Here is a 14,210-nt window from a genome sequence, read left to right as displayed (position 1 = left end):
CTCCTTGCAGCAGCTACCGGTGGGTCAGCCAGCCTTAAGTGATCTTCCTAAAGGGGTCCCCCAACTCAGCACACTTCTCTTGTTTGGCCTTCAGAGCCCTTCACGGGCTACTCCTTCCTCCCGTCCAGTCTTCTTCTACTTCATTCCCCATCTTGCTTCACTGACCCTCTCGCTGCTCCTCCCATGTGACCCCCAGGTCCCGACTTTGTTCCTCCTGCTGGCTTCCTCCAAGAGCTAACTGAAACCCCACCTTCTGCAAGAGGCCGTTCATCACCCCCAGCCCCTTTGACATGACTTGGGCAGACAGAGGCACTTTTGTGTTACCTCCTGGAAGGTAGAAGCTGGGTTTTGGTGTTTGTCCTCGTCATCGCTGTCTGGTCATTTGTTGGCCTCTCTTGGTATCCCCAGTGTTTAAAGTCCAGTGCCCAGCCCATCACAATTAATAAACGTTTGTTGTTGACTGACTGGCCGTGGACCAGCATGGTGCCGGGTTCTGGGGATGCAGGTACGCACAGCATGACCGTCCCTGCTTGTGAGGAGCTTCTCTGGCAAGGGGGGTGAGAACACCCCACGTGAGTGTAGACGGAACAAGGGGAGAAGACGTACAGAGAGGCACAGAGTCATCTGGGAAGAGGGCACCAGCAGTTGAGAAAAACAGGAAGGCCTTGTTCGGAAGATGGTGTTTGAGCTGCGTCTTAGAGCAAAGCAGAAGCCCAGGGAGGTGAGGCTGAAGTGCAGGCCAGAGTGACTCGCGTGGTGCGTCCCCCCATGGTCCCTTTCCCTTCTCCCGGGCCGCCCCTCTTGTGGTTTGGCTCGTGTGTTGTCTCCTGTGGTCATGAATGTTCTCCTTCTCCTCCCGGATTATCCTGGCTGTACTCAGCTGTCTCCCTGCCTCAGGCCAGCCCTTGGAGTCCGTCCACACAGCTAGCACAGTGCCTCGCCCTTCATAACTGCCAAGTTGAGGTTCGTGGAAGGAGCTGTCCTTGCCCTGCTGCTGGTCACATTGCTCCTCCCAGCCCGGCACACCTGGCTGCCTTCTTTTGGTCTCCTCTTGTCCACCTCACTACTTTGGCTTGTGCTTCCAGTACCTTCCGTCGCCACCGAGCCTGCTTCCTCTTCTCTCGGGCTCAGCTGCAAGGTCTCCTCTATCCCTGACTCTCTGGGGACCCGTGTGGTCCCAGGGCACAGACAGGATGGGTGGAGTCCTTGTTAACTAGTTGGGGAAAGCTGGGGTCTGAACAGCTGCTGGATGGCACAGATCACACTGTGGCTTCTCCTTCCACCCCCAGAAAAAAACCTCAAAGGCACACTTGTCACAAACATGGGATGACTTGTGACCTGTATGTAACACATAGGCTGTGAGCCATGGGAGTTTTTCCACACTAGTTAACTGACCGCCTTCTCTCTGAGTCACTGACCCACTGACACAAGTCAGGATGGAAGGGGCTCACTTGTAGTGACCTCGGGATGAACTGGGACCCAGGGATGGGAAAAGCCCTTGGGGCCTTGGATCAGAAGACCTGGGTGGAGTTTTAGCAGGATCCGCAGATCTGTCATCCAGAAAACTGGCCTCTTTCTTTGCCCCCCGTATGCCTGCTCTCATCTCTGTGCCTTTGCTCTGAGGATCCCCAGTGGAGCCCTGGGAACGCTCCCCCCTTTCCTTCGAGCCTCCCAGCTGCTAGTGCCCTCCTTCCCACACTGCCTCAGATCGAATAAATGAGCATTTCTGAAGCACCGTGCCAAGGGTGACAGGGCCTGCCCTCAAGGAGCTCGTGTTCTTCTGGCAGAAGAGGAGGTGTCTGCTTCATATCACCTGGGCCCAGTGCCCTGCAGACATGCCGCCTTCCTCATGTTGGTCCACTTGGTGGTGTCGGGGACTTCCTTCCCGGGCGCTGGGCCCTGGGCATTGGGGTTGCTGGTGCTGAGGAAGGCAGGTCCCTTCTCCCTCTGCCGGTAGCAGGAGCCAGGCTAGGGCTGGGGGCTGCTTGGTGCAGAACTCTTGGGTTCAAGGTGCCGAGCTGCCTCAGAAGTGTCAGGGAGAGGGGACACGTGCTGTTTCTCTGAGGATCCTTGTTTTCACTCTTGGAATGTGAGCTCCTCCCAAGTAGAGGCTCTTTCACCCCTGCCCTTGTTTCCCAGAATCTCGCCCTGTGTCTGTCGATACTTGTATAGAGATCAGTGGGTGTACTCTGTCGGGGGTGGGGACGGCTCAGACCAGCTTTGCCTGTGGCCTCATCGTTTAAAGACTAGAGCAGGAGGGGACTTTCCTAGGTGACCGCTGAGTCTGTCCCACTCCTCGCAAGCAGTGTCCTTTTTCCTTTGTTCAGACGACTTGGTACAAGGTTGGTGTTTGCTCATCTGTTGAGTTGGTCCTGCTGTTTCTTTGCAGACCACAACCTAGACCTGGCTGAAAAGGACTTCACCGTGAACACTGTGGCAGGTGCCATGAAGAGCTTCTTTTCCGAGCTGCCGGACCCCCTGGTGCCCTACAGCATGCAGAACGACCTGGTGGAGGCCCACAGTGAGTGCAGATGCTGGGCCCGGCATTGGGTTTTGTGCACTGTGCATCTTGTCACTTCTTAGTTCTGTCACCTGGCAATTCCTCTTCCCATGGTGTCTTTCATTTCCCAGACGCTCAGCGTGCTGCCCTAAGTCTGGCAGAGTCATTTCCTGCTGGCAGAGGCTCAGTCCTCCCTCCTGAGGGGCATACCTTCCCCCCACAGGGTCCTGTTCTTCATGTCCTTCATAGAAGGACAAGGTCATTCCTCACAGGTCAGAAGGCTTTGCCTGGATTCCTGGAACAGATGCCATGAGACTGTGAGTCGGGTGCCTCCACACTTTGATTTCATGTCCCTTCTCTAACCAGGGGCCTGTGCTCCAGGGCTGATGTCTCATGGCCAGCTAATGAGCGCTAAGGTTGTGCTGCAGTCAGAACAGGGCCAGGGAGTCCACAGCAGGGACCATCGCCCGACATTCTCTGTGGGATGAGTGTTAGGTTGGTCCTCATGGTCTCCATCCTCATAAATGTGGATGCTTCCACCATTGAGGTTATTAACAAGCTATCCACACCTGCCCATCCTGGGAAATTCTTACCCACACCCTCCATCAGTTTGTTAGGAGACCAAGAAAAATGTTTGTATTAAACTAACACTACCCAAGCCTTCCAAGCCTGCTCCTAGTTGCTCCCACACTCAGCCCTGCCTCCTCCTTTCTCCTTATTCCCCTCCGTGGCCAAGCTCACGCTCTTCATATTGAGACAACTAGGAACGAGAGAAGGTAGATTCTGCTCAGACTCAGACTGCAAAGGGACTTGGGTGACTGTCTGGCTTCACTCCCTCACTTTGCAGGTGACAGAACTGCCCGACAGGGGCAGCAAGCATGGCGTGGCCACAACTCGGGCCTGGTCACCATACCTAAAAAGGCTTTGGAATCCTAACAGGATTTCCCGGCGTTTGGCACTCGCCAGGGTCACCACAGGAATGAACAATGACACCAGCAAGGCTGTGTTTGGTGTGACCTTGGGGAGAGCCCTAGATTGAGAGAAAACTGAGCCTGTGTGAGGCTGGGCCACTGGAGCAAGGCGCACGACGGCTAAGTATCTTCCTGACTCCCTAATCCAGCCCCTCCATGACATCCAAAGTCTCTTCCCCCTCTGATAGTGTCTGAGAAGAAGCCAGGCTGGAGTACTGAGAGGAGCTAGCGGTCCTAGCATCTGCAGGACCCCAGCTGGGCAGCCTGCCAGTGGGACCACAGTGCTGGGGGTGGGGGGTAGGGGGACACACACTTCATTTTTTCCTCTTCTTAGCCATTTCCTTGACTATTCAGTGGTTTGGGCCACACACCATTATACTGATTCATCCCTGCCCTGAGCACTTCAGTTAGAGTCAAGGTAGAAAAGAGAGGCCTTGGGGCTCTTCCAGCCCATCCCCTGTTTTGCAGATGAGGAAACTGAGGCCCATAGAGGGAGAGGGGCTTTCCCAAGGCAGATGGGTGTGAGCAGCCTGGATTCAGATTCTGGTCTTCTGGGGCTAAGGCCAGTGTTCCTTCCACCACTTGCAGGCTTCGAGCAAGATCCTTCATTAACCTTTCTGGGCATCAGTGAGGTTAAAGGGCAGAGGAATTAATGGGGATGTTTGGACAGCGTGGAGAAGGGGAATCTGGAGGTGCTGTGAGGTCGGGGTGCTACCGCTTCTCTGTGTGCCTCACTCCCCTAAGCACATTTGTGTTGACCTCAGCTCCAGCGCTTCCAGATGGATCTGCACTGAGGTCGTGTCTGCAAGGGGCACACCATTATTTCTTTAAGGGAACTTAAAGCCGTTTAAAAATGAAGGCCACACACAGGAATGCTCCAAGTTCATCTTAGGTTTGCAGGAGCAGCTAGGATTTCTGGGATTTTACAAGGGGCTGTCTTTGGGTGGTTATCTTCCCTTTTCAGAAGAGAAGAGGGGGCTTCCACAGCCGGTGACTATTTCTCTTACTCCACGGCCAGGGTTAGCCTCTTTCTCATCGAGAGAGAAAGGCAGTTAGTGATTCACTTTTAGTAAGGCATAGATTTTGAATTTTTCTACTTGATTTGTCTTTTTCAAAAGGCAATTTCATTATATCCTGCTCAGAAGTTAATCAACAAACATCTATGTAGCACTTACTACATGCCAGGCTAAATGCTGGGGATAACAAGAAAGGGAAAAAATGCAGCTTGTGCCTTCAGGTAACTCTGAGGCTGATGTGGAGACAACAGAGGTGACTGTACGTGGAGCACCGCTGCGGGGGCTCAGAAGGCAGTCTATGTTGTCTGCCAAGCACAAAGAGTTGAGCTCAGATTTGTGAGCCCAGCCTGGCTTTCCCAGCATCCTCTCCCAACACTCGTACTCCATCCACACAGGTAGACTTTGTCCTCCATGGTGGGTGAAAGATGAAAAGACTGAGGAAGCAAAAATTTGAGCTTCTGAGCCTTTCAATTTATTAGGTAATGCATGCCAGTTGCCTAAGAAACCAGGACCAGGCCCCTTCCTCAGCTTAGGGCTGGACCCCGAATATAGGGGCAGACAGACTTTTATACATTAAAAAATTTAATCAAATAAGACCAATTAATTAAAAGAAAACAGTTAACCACGATACAAAATTAGGTAATCTGATTTCTGATTGGAGGAGAGATTGGGGAGAGGGGGAGAAGGAATAGATACGATTCCCTGAATTCAGAAAACAAGGGGTCACACTCTCCCCCAAGTGTCCATGAACAGTCAAAGGAACATGGAAACAATAACTGATTGACCAGCGTGGGATCAGTTTTCAGATAAGACATATGGATTACTTGAGATGTACAATTGTGAGAAAACTCCTTGCATCAGTCTTTGGGTCTGACCAGGTTTCTGGTCAGCATAACTGAGGTCCTTAGTGAAGGGCCTCTGAGCAGCAGGAAGAGGGGGTCTGGCTTCCCAGCCATGCAGGGTGGGTTTTCTCCCAACTCCCACAGTCAAATAGAAGTTTTCTCATGGGACAGAAACTGGACTACAGACCCATCATTGAATAGAAAGGGTACCGAGCTGGAGTCATGACATGGACTCAGTGGGGTTCACTGAATTCCCACAGTTCACCACTTGTCCTCATCCCCTCAGTTTACTCACCCCTGAACACATTTCCCAAATCATTCCTTCACTCACAGTGTTTCCTGCCCTTGGATTTTTGTGCACTTGAGAAACATGTTTTGACTGACAAATCCCATCTTTGCATGAAGTGATGTCTCTTCTAAAGGAACAGTTCTTCTCTTTTCCTGCAACCCTCCATTTTACAGAGGAGAAAACTGAGGCTCATAAAGGTTAGCTGTTTGACTGAAGGCGTGGCTTAGACTCGGCACAGCAGGGCCACTAGGATGGGAAAGGAAAGTAGGGATGCTTCCCTAGGTGAAAAGGTTTGGTGGGAAAGGGGTGGGGGAGCTAGTGAGTTCTCCTTCCCACCATGAGAGGACTGTGCGCACCACCAGGAAGCTGGAGGAAGGGTCTTGCTTGCATCTGGGCTGAGCTGGAGCACTTCTGGGGCCCTTCCAATTTCTGAGTCTCCCCACCTGTAGTCAGTGTATCCTGCCAGCTCCTAACTCTTCTCTTCCTGACAGCTGAGGAGGCATAAAACCAAATTGAGTAACTGCTCAGTTTAGTCCTCCTTTCTCTCTGCTCCCTTCCCGTGGACACCCTGTCCAGTATCCAGAGAAGTTTGGGATCCTGGGTGTTGAGCCGGGCTCAGAGAACATCACATGTTCTGATAACACAGCCTGCTTTTCATGGATGTTAGCTGAGTGTGGGAATAAGAGTGATTTTTAGAACTGAAAAGGTGACTTTAAACCAGCACCAGGTCTGGAAAGGACCTTATCTTATCGATTTTCAGGGTTAGAATGTCAGAGCTGGATGGGGCTGTATGCCATCAAATCTGAGGGATGGAAGGGGCCTTAGAGATAGTGGCAGAGCTGAAAGGGGTGCTAGAAAAATAGATTTGGCAATGGAATGGAACAGCCAGTCCAGCCGCCTCACTTTCAGAATGAGCGGATTCAGCCCCAAATGTGCCTCGCCCAAAGTCCTACAGCACGGCCGTGGGTGCTCTGGCCCCGCCTCAGTGCCTGTCACAGCACACTGTACTGCTTCATTAACTCTTCTTCCCTTGTTAAAAAATGATTGGATTACCCAAAAAGCCAAAATCAAAATGGATAGAGAAGAGAAGCTAGTGGCCTGGATGAGATACAAAATGATCTTAAGGCTGGATATTTGAGAAGGGCCCAGGGGTTGTCTGAACAAGCCCAGCCCCACTGTCCTTTCTCAGCCTGGCTAGCCCTCATGCTCCAGGAGAGTGAATGGAAAGGGCCTGACTTTGTAATGTGCTCTCTAGGAACTCATCAGCCTCCCTGCTAGGGAACTCTGTGTCCGTTCCATGTTTCTCACTCACAGTCCTCCAGAATCCCTAATCCTGTCCTGTGGAGATTGTGCTCGTGTGTGGACCAGAATTTCCTCATCTAGTTCCAAAGACAGTGTATCTCTGCCTTGGGATGCATGTCTCCAAGGGCAGTGTGATGACCAAAGAAAGGTTTTCTTTGTAGTAGAGCTCCTGAATCATTCCTTATTGTACAGCCCCAGCAGCGGACAGTGCTGGCTTTCACAGTGCTCTCAGGCACGGGTGGGGCTCTTAACCCAAAGGTGAAACCAGCCCCTGTATCCATCACCTGATGAGGTGGGAGAGCCTTTGCCTATCGGAGAGCAGAAAAACCAGCATCTGGTATTCTTTCTAAAAAAGCCTAGCAAAGCCCCATCTACACGTCTGCTGACTGCCCTCTCGGTGCAGAGGAGGGCTCTGCCGACCTCTGCCGTTCATACCGTTTCTTCACCTTGGTTCCTTTTGCTTTGGCAGAAATCAATGACCGGGAACAGAAGTTACACGCTCTGAAGGAGGTACTAAAGAAATTCCCCAAGGAGAACCACGAAGTCTTCAAATACGTCATCTCTCACCTGAACAAGTACGTTGATGGTCCTTCCCCACTCAAGAGTATTTTGTACAGAGCTTTACTTCTATAGTTCTTGAAAAATATTTCAGTCAGGCCTCCGCCTCAGTGCTTGTCAGCACACCGTACTGCTTTGTTAACTCTTCTTCCTTGGACCTTGGAATGGAGGGGTTTTCTGATTCCACAAAATGCTTCCCTTGTATATACCCAGTGAGGTAGGTATTAGAAATGTCATTTTCTAGATTTTGTGGAAGAAAACACCGAGGCGCAAAGGTAGAGCGACTCTCCTTGATCACAGAGAGCAAGGGTGGGCCTAGGACCCAGCCCTGGGGTTCCTGGCCTCTGAGCCCAGCACACTTTGTGTTACATGATGCCAGCTGGCTCCCAGGCAATTTGGGTTTATCAGAAGAAGAATTCTAATCCCAGGCTGGGGGTGAAGGTGTGCTCTGTGTCTCAGTGGTCCAGAGCTGACTTTGCCCCAGCGTTGAGAGACTTGCCCACCTCCGTGATTCAGAATGGGGCTCGCCCGTGGTGAGGCTTTCCAGGTCCAGCTGGCTTCTTCTGATTGATGTCGATCCTGGCCTGCACACCTGAGTGGACAGGAGTCCAGCTGTCCACCAAAGTGCAGGTAGGTTACAGGCTCGCCCTCAGCGGTATGCGCAGATCCCCCTTGCCTGAAGGTTTGAAAATGGTACCCTGGATGTTGTAGAGGGGATTCCAGTGTAGGGACGTGTCTCCGAGTTAGAAGGGACTCTCTCCTGACGAGGAATCCTTTCCATAACCCACCCAACAAGTGATGGGTCATGGGTGGCTTGAACACACCTCCAGATGGAGAACTTTCTATGCCCCTTTGGATGGCTTCTCCACAAAAACTCACCCGTTATTCTCTAGGGCCAAGCAGGCCCAGTCTTCCGATCCTTAAACCTGACCTGAGCGCCTTGATTCTCTTTAGGCTAAACATGCTCAGTTTTTTCCAAACATTCGGCATGCGGCATTCTCTGAAGGACCTCGGCCGTTCTCTTGACTGACCTCTGGATGCTCAGCAGAGTCCCAGTAACCTTCCTGAAACAGGCAGAGAACTGAGTGTGCTTCTCCACATCTGTGGTCTCGCCAGGGCACGGGACAGCAGTGCGGTAATGGCCCCAGCCTGAACACTTGATGTCTCAGTACAGCCAGAGAGCCTGTCCACTGGCGGCTGAGTTGTTCCTGCTGCCTCCCTGAGCTTGTAGACCACTCAGACCTCCACATCTTTTCAAACACCTGTCTAGCCATCATTCCTGCCACCGGCTTCCTATAAAGTTGATTTTTTTAATCCGGGTAGAGGAAGACTTTACGTTTATATCTGTTAGATTTCATCACCTTCAATTTGGCCTAATGTGGCTTGGAGATCTTGGCCTGTCCCCCTGGCTTTGTGTCATGCATATTTAATAGCCATGTCATCTGTGTTTTCATCTGAGTCATTGGGGATATTAAACAGAATAGTGCCAGACAGGATGTTAGAAGCACCGAGAAGTTCTCTTTGGTCCAACCAGTCAGCGAGTACTGACTCTCCCTAGCTGAAGCTTACTGTCACCTTGTCCAGAAGGTTCCCAGGAGAGGTTCTGTCCAGTGCTCTCCTCAGGTTAGATCTGTAGGAATTAGCTTAGCCTAGTGTGGCCTGGGCTTGACGAAGCAGTGCTGGCTTGGAGTGACCTCCGCTCCCTTTTCTAGTCAGGACCTTCCTTTTGTTATGGGCCTCGTCCTGAGCAGCTGGACACTTTGGGTGTCTTTGCTTCCATGGGGTTGTCTAGTCTCTGTCATCTGGAAGTCGGTCAGTGAGCTCCCTATCTTAAGAATCATTCCACTGTCTTTGGAGTCTCATTGTGAGAGCTTTCCATTCCTCCTTGGTTGACTTCTCTGGTATTTAGGTCATGGGATCCTAGTGGTCCTTTCTCTTATTTCAGGGCTGGAGCCACGTATGGCCCTCTAGGTCCTCAGGTGCAGCCCTTTAATAAAAGGGTTTGTTCTGTAAACGTTGGACTCGGTCAAGAGGCCGCACCCTGGGAAAGGACTTATCCCTTTGAAATCCCATTCCTAAAATTTAGGGTGCAACTCAGTCTTTGGCCAGCTTTCATCTCCTTCTCCCTCACAGACTGATTGCTCCTCCCCCCACCCGTCATTCCTTCTTGTTCTTGAGAATGGGGTCCAAAGTGCTCGTTGCCCTTGCCGGTGCTCCTGCAGGATCGCGTGACCACCGTGCCTGCCCGTGGGCCCCCTGTGCTCTCCCAGCGCAGAGGTCGTGTCCTGCTCCTGCTTGTGTGCCTCTTCCCATCCCCCTGGGGTCTCTGGACCGAGAGGCTCCTTTCTCCCGCCCCACAAGGATACTAGCCTTCTTTGCGTGGGGTCTCTCTGCGATTTCGTGGATGGCCGGCTGGGGTTCTGGGCTCTTTCTGTGGTGGCCGCCTTGGAGTGGCTTGTGCTTGACCCTTCCTCTCGCTTTTCAGTTTAGTCAGCTGCCTGTTAGTCTTTGTAAGGCCTGCTTACCCGTCATTCTTGTGTCTCAGGCCACAGTCCATGAAGACAGGGACTTCTGGAGATACTGACTTCTGTAAGTTAGCCATTTACTAGGTGGAGCAGTGAACAGAGCCCCTGGACCAGGAGTCAGGATGACCCAAATTCAAATCCAGTCACCTTACCTCTGTCTGCCTTAGTTTTCTCATCTGTAAAAAAGGGATGACGACAGCAGCCACGCCTCGGGGCTGTCACGCGGCTCAGATGAGATGCTCGTTGCGAAGCTGAATCACTCTGTGATCTTCGCCAGTCCTGAATCTGCCTTTTCTTCCTGCAGCCCTCGCCTTCAGCCAGCAGCAGTTGGCTGAAAACACCAGGCAGGGTTTCCAGTCTGTTGTCCAGGATTTCCTAATTCTTTATAGTGCTTTCTGGGTCCGTTCTGAACGAGGGGAAAGGGAACGTGAATGTATTAAGTGCCTCCTCTGTAGCAGGCTAAGTTTACCACGCTGAAGTCTTTACAGCTATCATGTCATTAGATCCTTACAGCCAGCCACCCTGGGAGGTAGGTGCTCTTGTGATCCCCAGTTCATAGTTGAAGAAATTGAGGCAGACAGGGGTAAGTGACTTGCCCAAGGTCACCTAGCTAGTAAGTGTCTGAGGTTGGATTTGAACTCATGTCTTCCTACCCGTGTGAATCACCGAAAGTATTTCTAGTACCTGTCCAGTTTGACAGTTTTGAGGTGCTCTCTTTTTACCTCTTGGATACAACCTCTTCCAGGAGGCCGGCACATTCTCTTGCTATTGTCACCACCATTCACCATTCACCAGTCCAGACTCCAAGTCTGCTTCCCAGGACACTGAAGATCTGTCAACACCCTTTGGGGTTCCTTGGCTCCCTTCTCAGGACAACAGCAGAGTTCAGAACTGCTTGGAGCTGGGGAGACTTAGCGCCAGAGCCAGGAGAGCAGGGGTGGCAGCATCACGCGAGTTAGAGGCAGTGGGAGTGTTATTCTCCCCATTTTATAGATGAAGAAACCGAGCTTTAGAGTTTAAATGACCTTTCTGTCCGTGATCAGCCAGCCAGACCCAAACCCGGGGCTTCTCTGCCCCCTGTCCTCTTCCTCCGGTCCTCACGTTCCCAGGCAGGTGTGACAATGAGAGGGATTGGGACCAGCTATGCCCAATTCATCTGAATGAAGGAATCCTTCCAAGTGAGACCCATCAGATGCTGTGGGGGAGGGGCAAAACGTGGCATCCCACTGGGGATTTATTGCCTCCTCCATGGACCGTGGGGTGTCTCTGAATGGCCCGTCCGTCAGTCCCCTCAATGTGGACCAGTATCTACTCTACACTGTCCCTTGAGGCCGCTGTCTTTGCAGCTGGGCCTCATCTTTTCCCACCCCTGTGGACTGAACCTTCCAGGTCATAGAGAGAGATAGGAGAGCCAACAGAAAGGCTTCACCAACAGGGCACCAGCCCTGTGTGGCCAAGCACTCTAGGTTTCTGACGGGCTAAGCCTGTGACCTGAGGAGGGCTGGGGCAGCTCCCTTTCCTGCCACTAAAACCCACCCAGTCTAGGTGCATGGCTGCCCCCTGCCCTTCCTCCACATGCCTAAGCTTTAAGTAACTTTGTAGGGCAGGAGGGGGAGAAAGATTACCTTGAAGAAAGTTCTATAATTAAGGGGGTTATAAAGCCTAAGAGTTTTATCTGGAGATCCTCGAATTTGGAGCCTCGAGGAAGGATCTTAGCGGTCATCATGCCCGGCCTCCCCTTCTTATGACCAAGATGGCCAATACCCAGAGAGGCCAAGGTTTGCCCAGCATTACGCCGTTGGTATGTAACAGAGCCACCAAGGCTAGTGTGCTTTCCCTTAAGTTGTACCGCTGCCCACAGGCTCCCAAATGCCCTGGACTAAGCCGTCCCCTCCAGAAAGGTGATCGGCACCCCTCCACGTGCCACCTATCTGTGGCAGCAGTCACCTGCATTTATATCGCATTTCAAAGGTTGCCACGTCAGTCTGCAGGATCAGAACACAAGCCCATGCCACTTACTGAGTTCAGCCACACCGTTCTAGGCCTTCCCTCACACAACCCTGTCTGAGGAGGCTCTGCCTTGGGACTCCAGGTGCTAAGGCCCGATCCCAGCTCTGCCATTTAAACGAGGTTCACTGGGACTCTGATTGCCCCGGCCCCCTCGGTTTCCTCACCCATCAGATGACTGTGTTGGAGTAGATCTCTGTTTTCATGGGGCCAACTTGAAGCCCCTTGATCCCCACGGGCCATCCTGGCATAGTCTCTCCCTCCTCTTCAGTGATACTTCCCTGCCCCAAACCCAGTAATACTTGGGTTCACGTCTGTGTCCAGCTCTAAAGGCTACAGAGCGCTCTTCTCACAGCTCTGTGAAGGAAGGAGGCAGACGAGGAAACTGAGGGCCGGTCCAGTGGAGGCCTCCCTGGAGAGAGGAAGCCCCTCGGTGACATGGCCGGGGTTAGCGTCCAGCCTGGAAGTCCCTCCCACCTGGGGTCAGGGCTTCCTCCAGCTCATCAGGCTGCCTCCCTGACATGGGACGGGCACCTTTCAGGACTGACGATACAGTGAGGTCTGGGTTTCCTCAGGGATAAGGAGTGGTTCTTTTAGAAGTACTGACCACAGCTTTGTATCCTTTGCAGGGTCAGTCACAACAACAAGGTGAATCTCATGACAAGTGAAAACTTGTCCATCTGCTTCTGGCCCACCTTGATGAGACCGGACTTTAGCACCATGGACGCCCTCACAGCCACACGGACCTATCAGACAATCATTGAACTCTTCATCCAGCAGTGCCCCTTCTTTTTCTACAATCGGCCTATTGGCGAGCCTGCCGGGGCCACACCCAGCTCCCCCTCCTCAGTTGCTCCCACCATCCCCTTCCTCACATCCACACCCATCATGAGCCAGCCATCCCCTCCCCAGTCACCTCCTCCCACACCCCAGTCCCCACTGCAGCCGCCACTCCCACCCCAGCTTCAGGCGGAGCACACTCTGTGAAGAGCTGGCTGCCAGGGGACAGCAGATCTGGGCTTCTCTCTGGGGTGAAGGAGAGTTGGGCAGCGGAGCAAATCCAAGGCCCAGCCTCCAGGGAGGATGGGGCGATTTCTCTCCTCTCCCCGTCTTGCCGACCTCGGCTGGGATGGCAGTGTGCTGGTCAGGAGCCAGTCGAGACACCTGTGCGGGAGGCTGGACTGACCTTTGTCACCATGCTTGACACCCTTTCTTTGGCTCAGAGGGAACCCCCAACAGTGGACAGTTTTGATCAGCTGTCTGCAGGCCAGTTCCTGGGGTGCTCAGCCTGACCACTTGTACAGAACTGTCTGGGCTTGTCCCTGGGCAAAGCCTGAGACCCCTGAGAACAACTTCCTTCACACCCTTTTTTTCTCCCCCCAACCCCACGTTCATAAACCCCACCGTAAGTAAGTGTGGTCTTGCTGGAATCCCCGGGTTCTGACGGCAGGAGCTTGGCCAATCTGGACAATGGGCAGGAATCTTTGTGCCTGGGCAGAGAGAAAAGGCCACACGGATTTTTCTGACTTCACTGGTTCCCTCGTCTGTTGGCAGTACCTGCCTTCAGAACAAAGAACACTGGAAAAAAATTTTTAAGAACACCTGGGAAAAAAAAGAAAAGAAAGAGACCTCAACTTTTAGCTCTCCCAGGAGGCAAACAGGTGCACACTGGCAGAAGCAGGCCTGGAGTTGAGGGGCGGTTCCCTAGGAGCATGGAGACTACGGGGGCTGCGTCCTTGGGCCCCATGGCCCTGCCACCCTTTCCTGAGGACATCTCAGCAGCTAGCACTTAGCAGGAAGAGTCGAGGAGCCCTGCCGGGCCTGAGCTAGACTTGTGCTTCCCTTTCCCTTGGGAGCATCGCACGTGGTTCCTGAGACACAGCACGTGTGTGTGTGTGTGTGTGTGTGTGAGAGAGCGTGTGCGCGTGTGTGGGTGTCCAGGGGAGGAGCCCCAGGCACACTTTGGTTGGGTTTTATGGTTTTTTTGGTGGAAAGGTTTTCTTTGCAGGTGCTGGGTCAGTGCCCCAGTGGCCAAGACCCCAGTCTGGAGGGAGGCAGGGAACAGTCCACGTGGGCAGTGAGGCTTCTCTGACTTTGTATCCCAGGACTAGTCCTTTGGACATCACAGACACTACACTAGAGATGGGCTGCTTTTAGCTTGACTCCTGGAGTGTGGGGGTTTCCACTCCCCACCCATTTC

At 52.7% G+C, this 14,210-nt stretch overlaps 1 protein-coding gene across 2 annotated transcripts in view; it reads left to right on the top strand.

The window, feature by feature from the left end:
* The window catches only part of ARHGAP35 (Rho GTPase activating protein 35), a 148,388-nt gene extending 134,720 nt beyond the window's left edge, over positions 1-13,668 (top strand). For both annotated transcript variants that reach the window (XM_020978443.2, XM_078145843.1), the window contains exons 5-7: positions 2,390-2,521; positions 7,390-7,495; positions 12,640-13,668. In XM_020978443.2, coding sequence (XP_020834102.1) covers positions 2,390-2,521; positions 7,390-7,495; positions 12,640-12,997 — 596 coding nt within the window. In that variant the 3' untranslated portion in view covers positions 12,998-13,668. The remainder of the gene's footprint in view (positions 1-2,389; positions 2,522-7,389; positions 7,496-12,639) is intronic.
* The last annotated feature ends 542 nt before the right edge of the window (positions 13,669-14,210 follow it).

The sequence above is a fragment of the Phascolarctos cinereus genome, unplaced genomic scaffold, assembly GCF_003287225.1.
Source record: "Phascolarctos cinereus isolate Bilbo 61053 unplaced genomic scaffold, phaCin_HiC Scaffold_726;HRSCAF=1367, whole genome shotgun sequence".
Classification (NCBI taxonomy): Eukaryota; Metazoa; Chordata; class Mammalia; order Diprotodontia; family Phascolarctidae; genus Phascolarctos; species Phascolarctos cinereus.
This window is presented reverse-complemented; position numbering and strand designations above follow the sequence as displayed.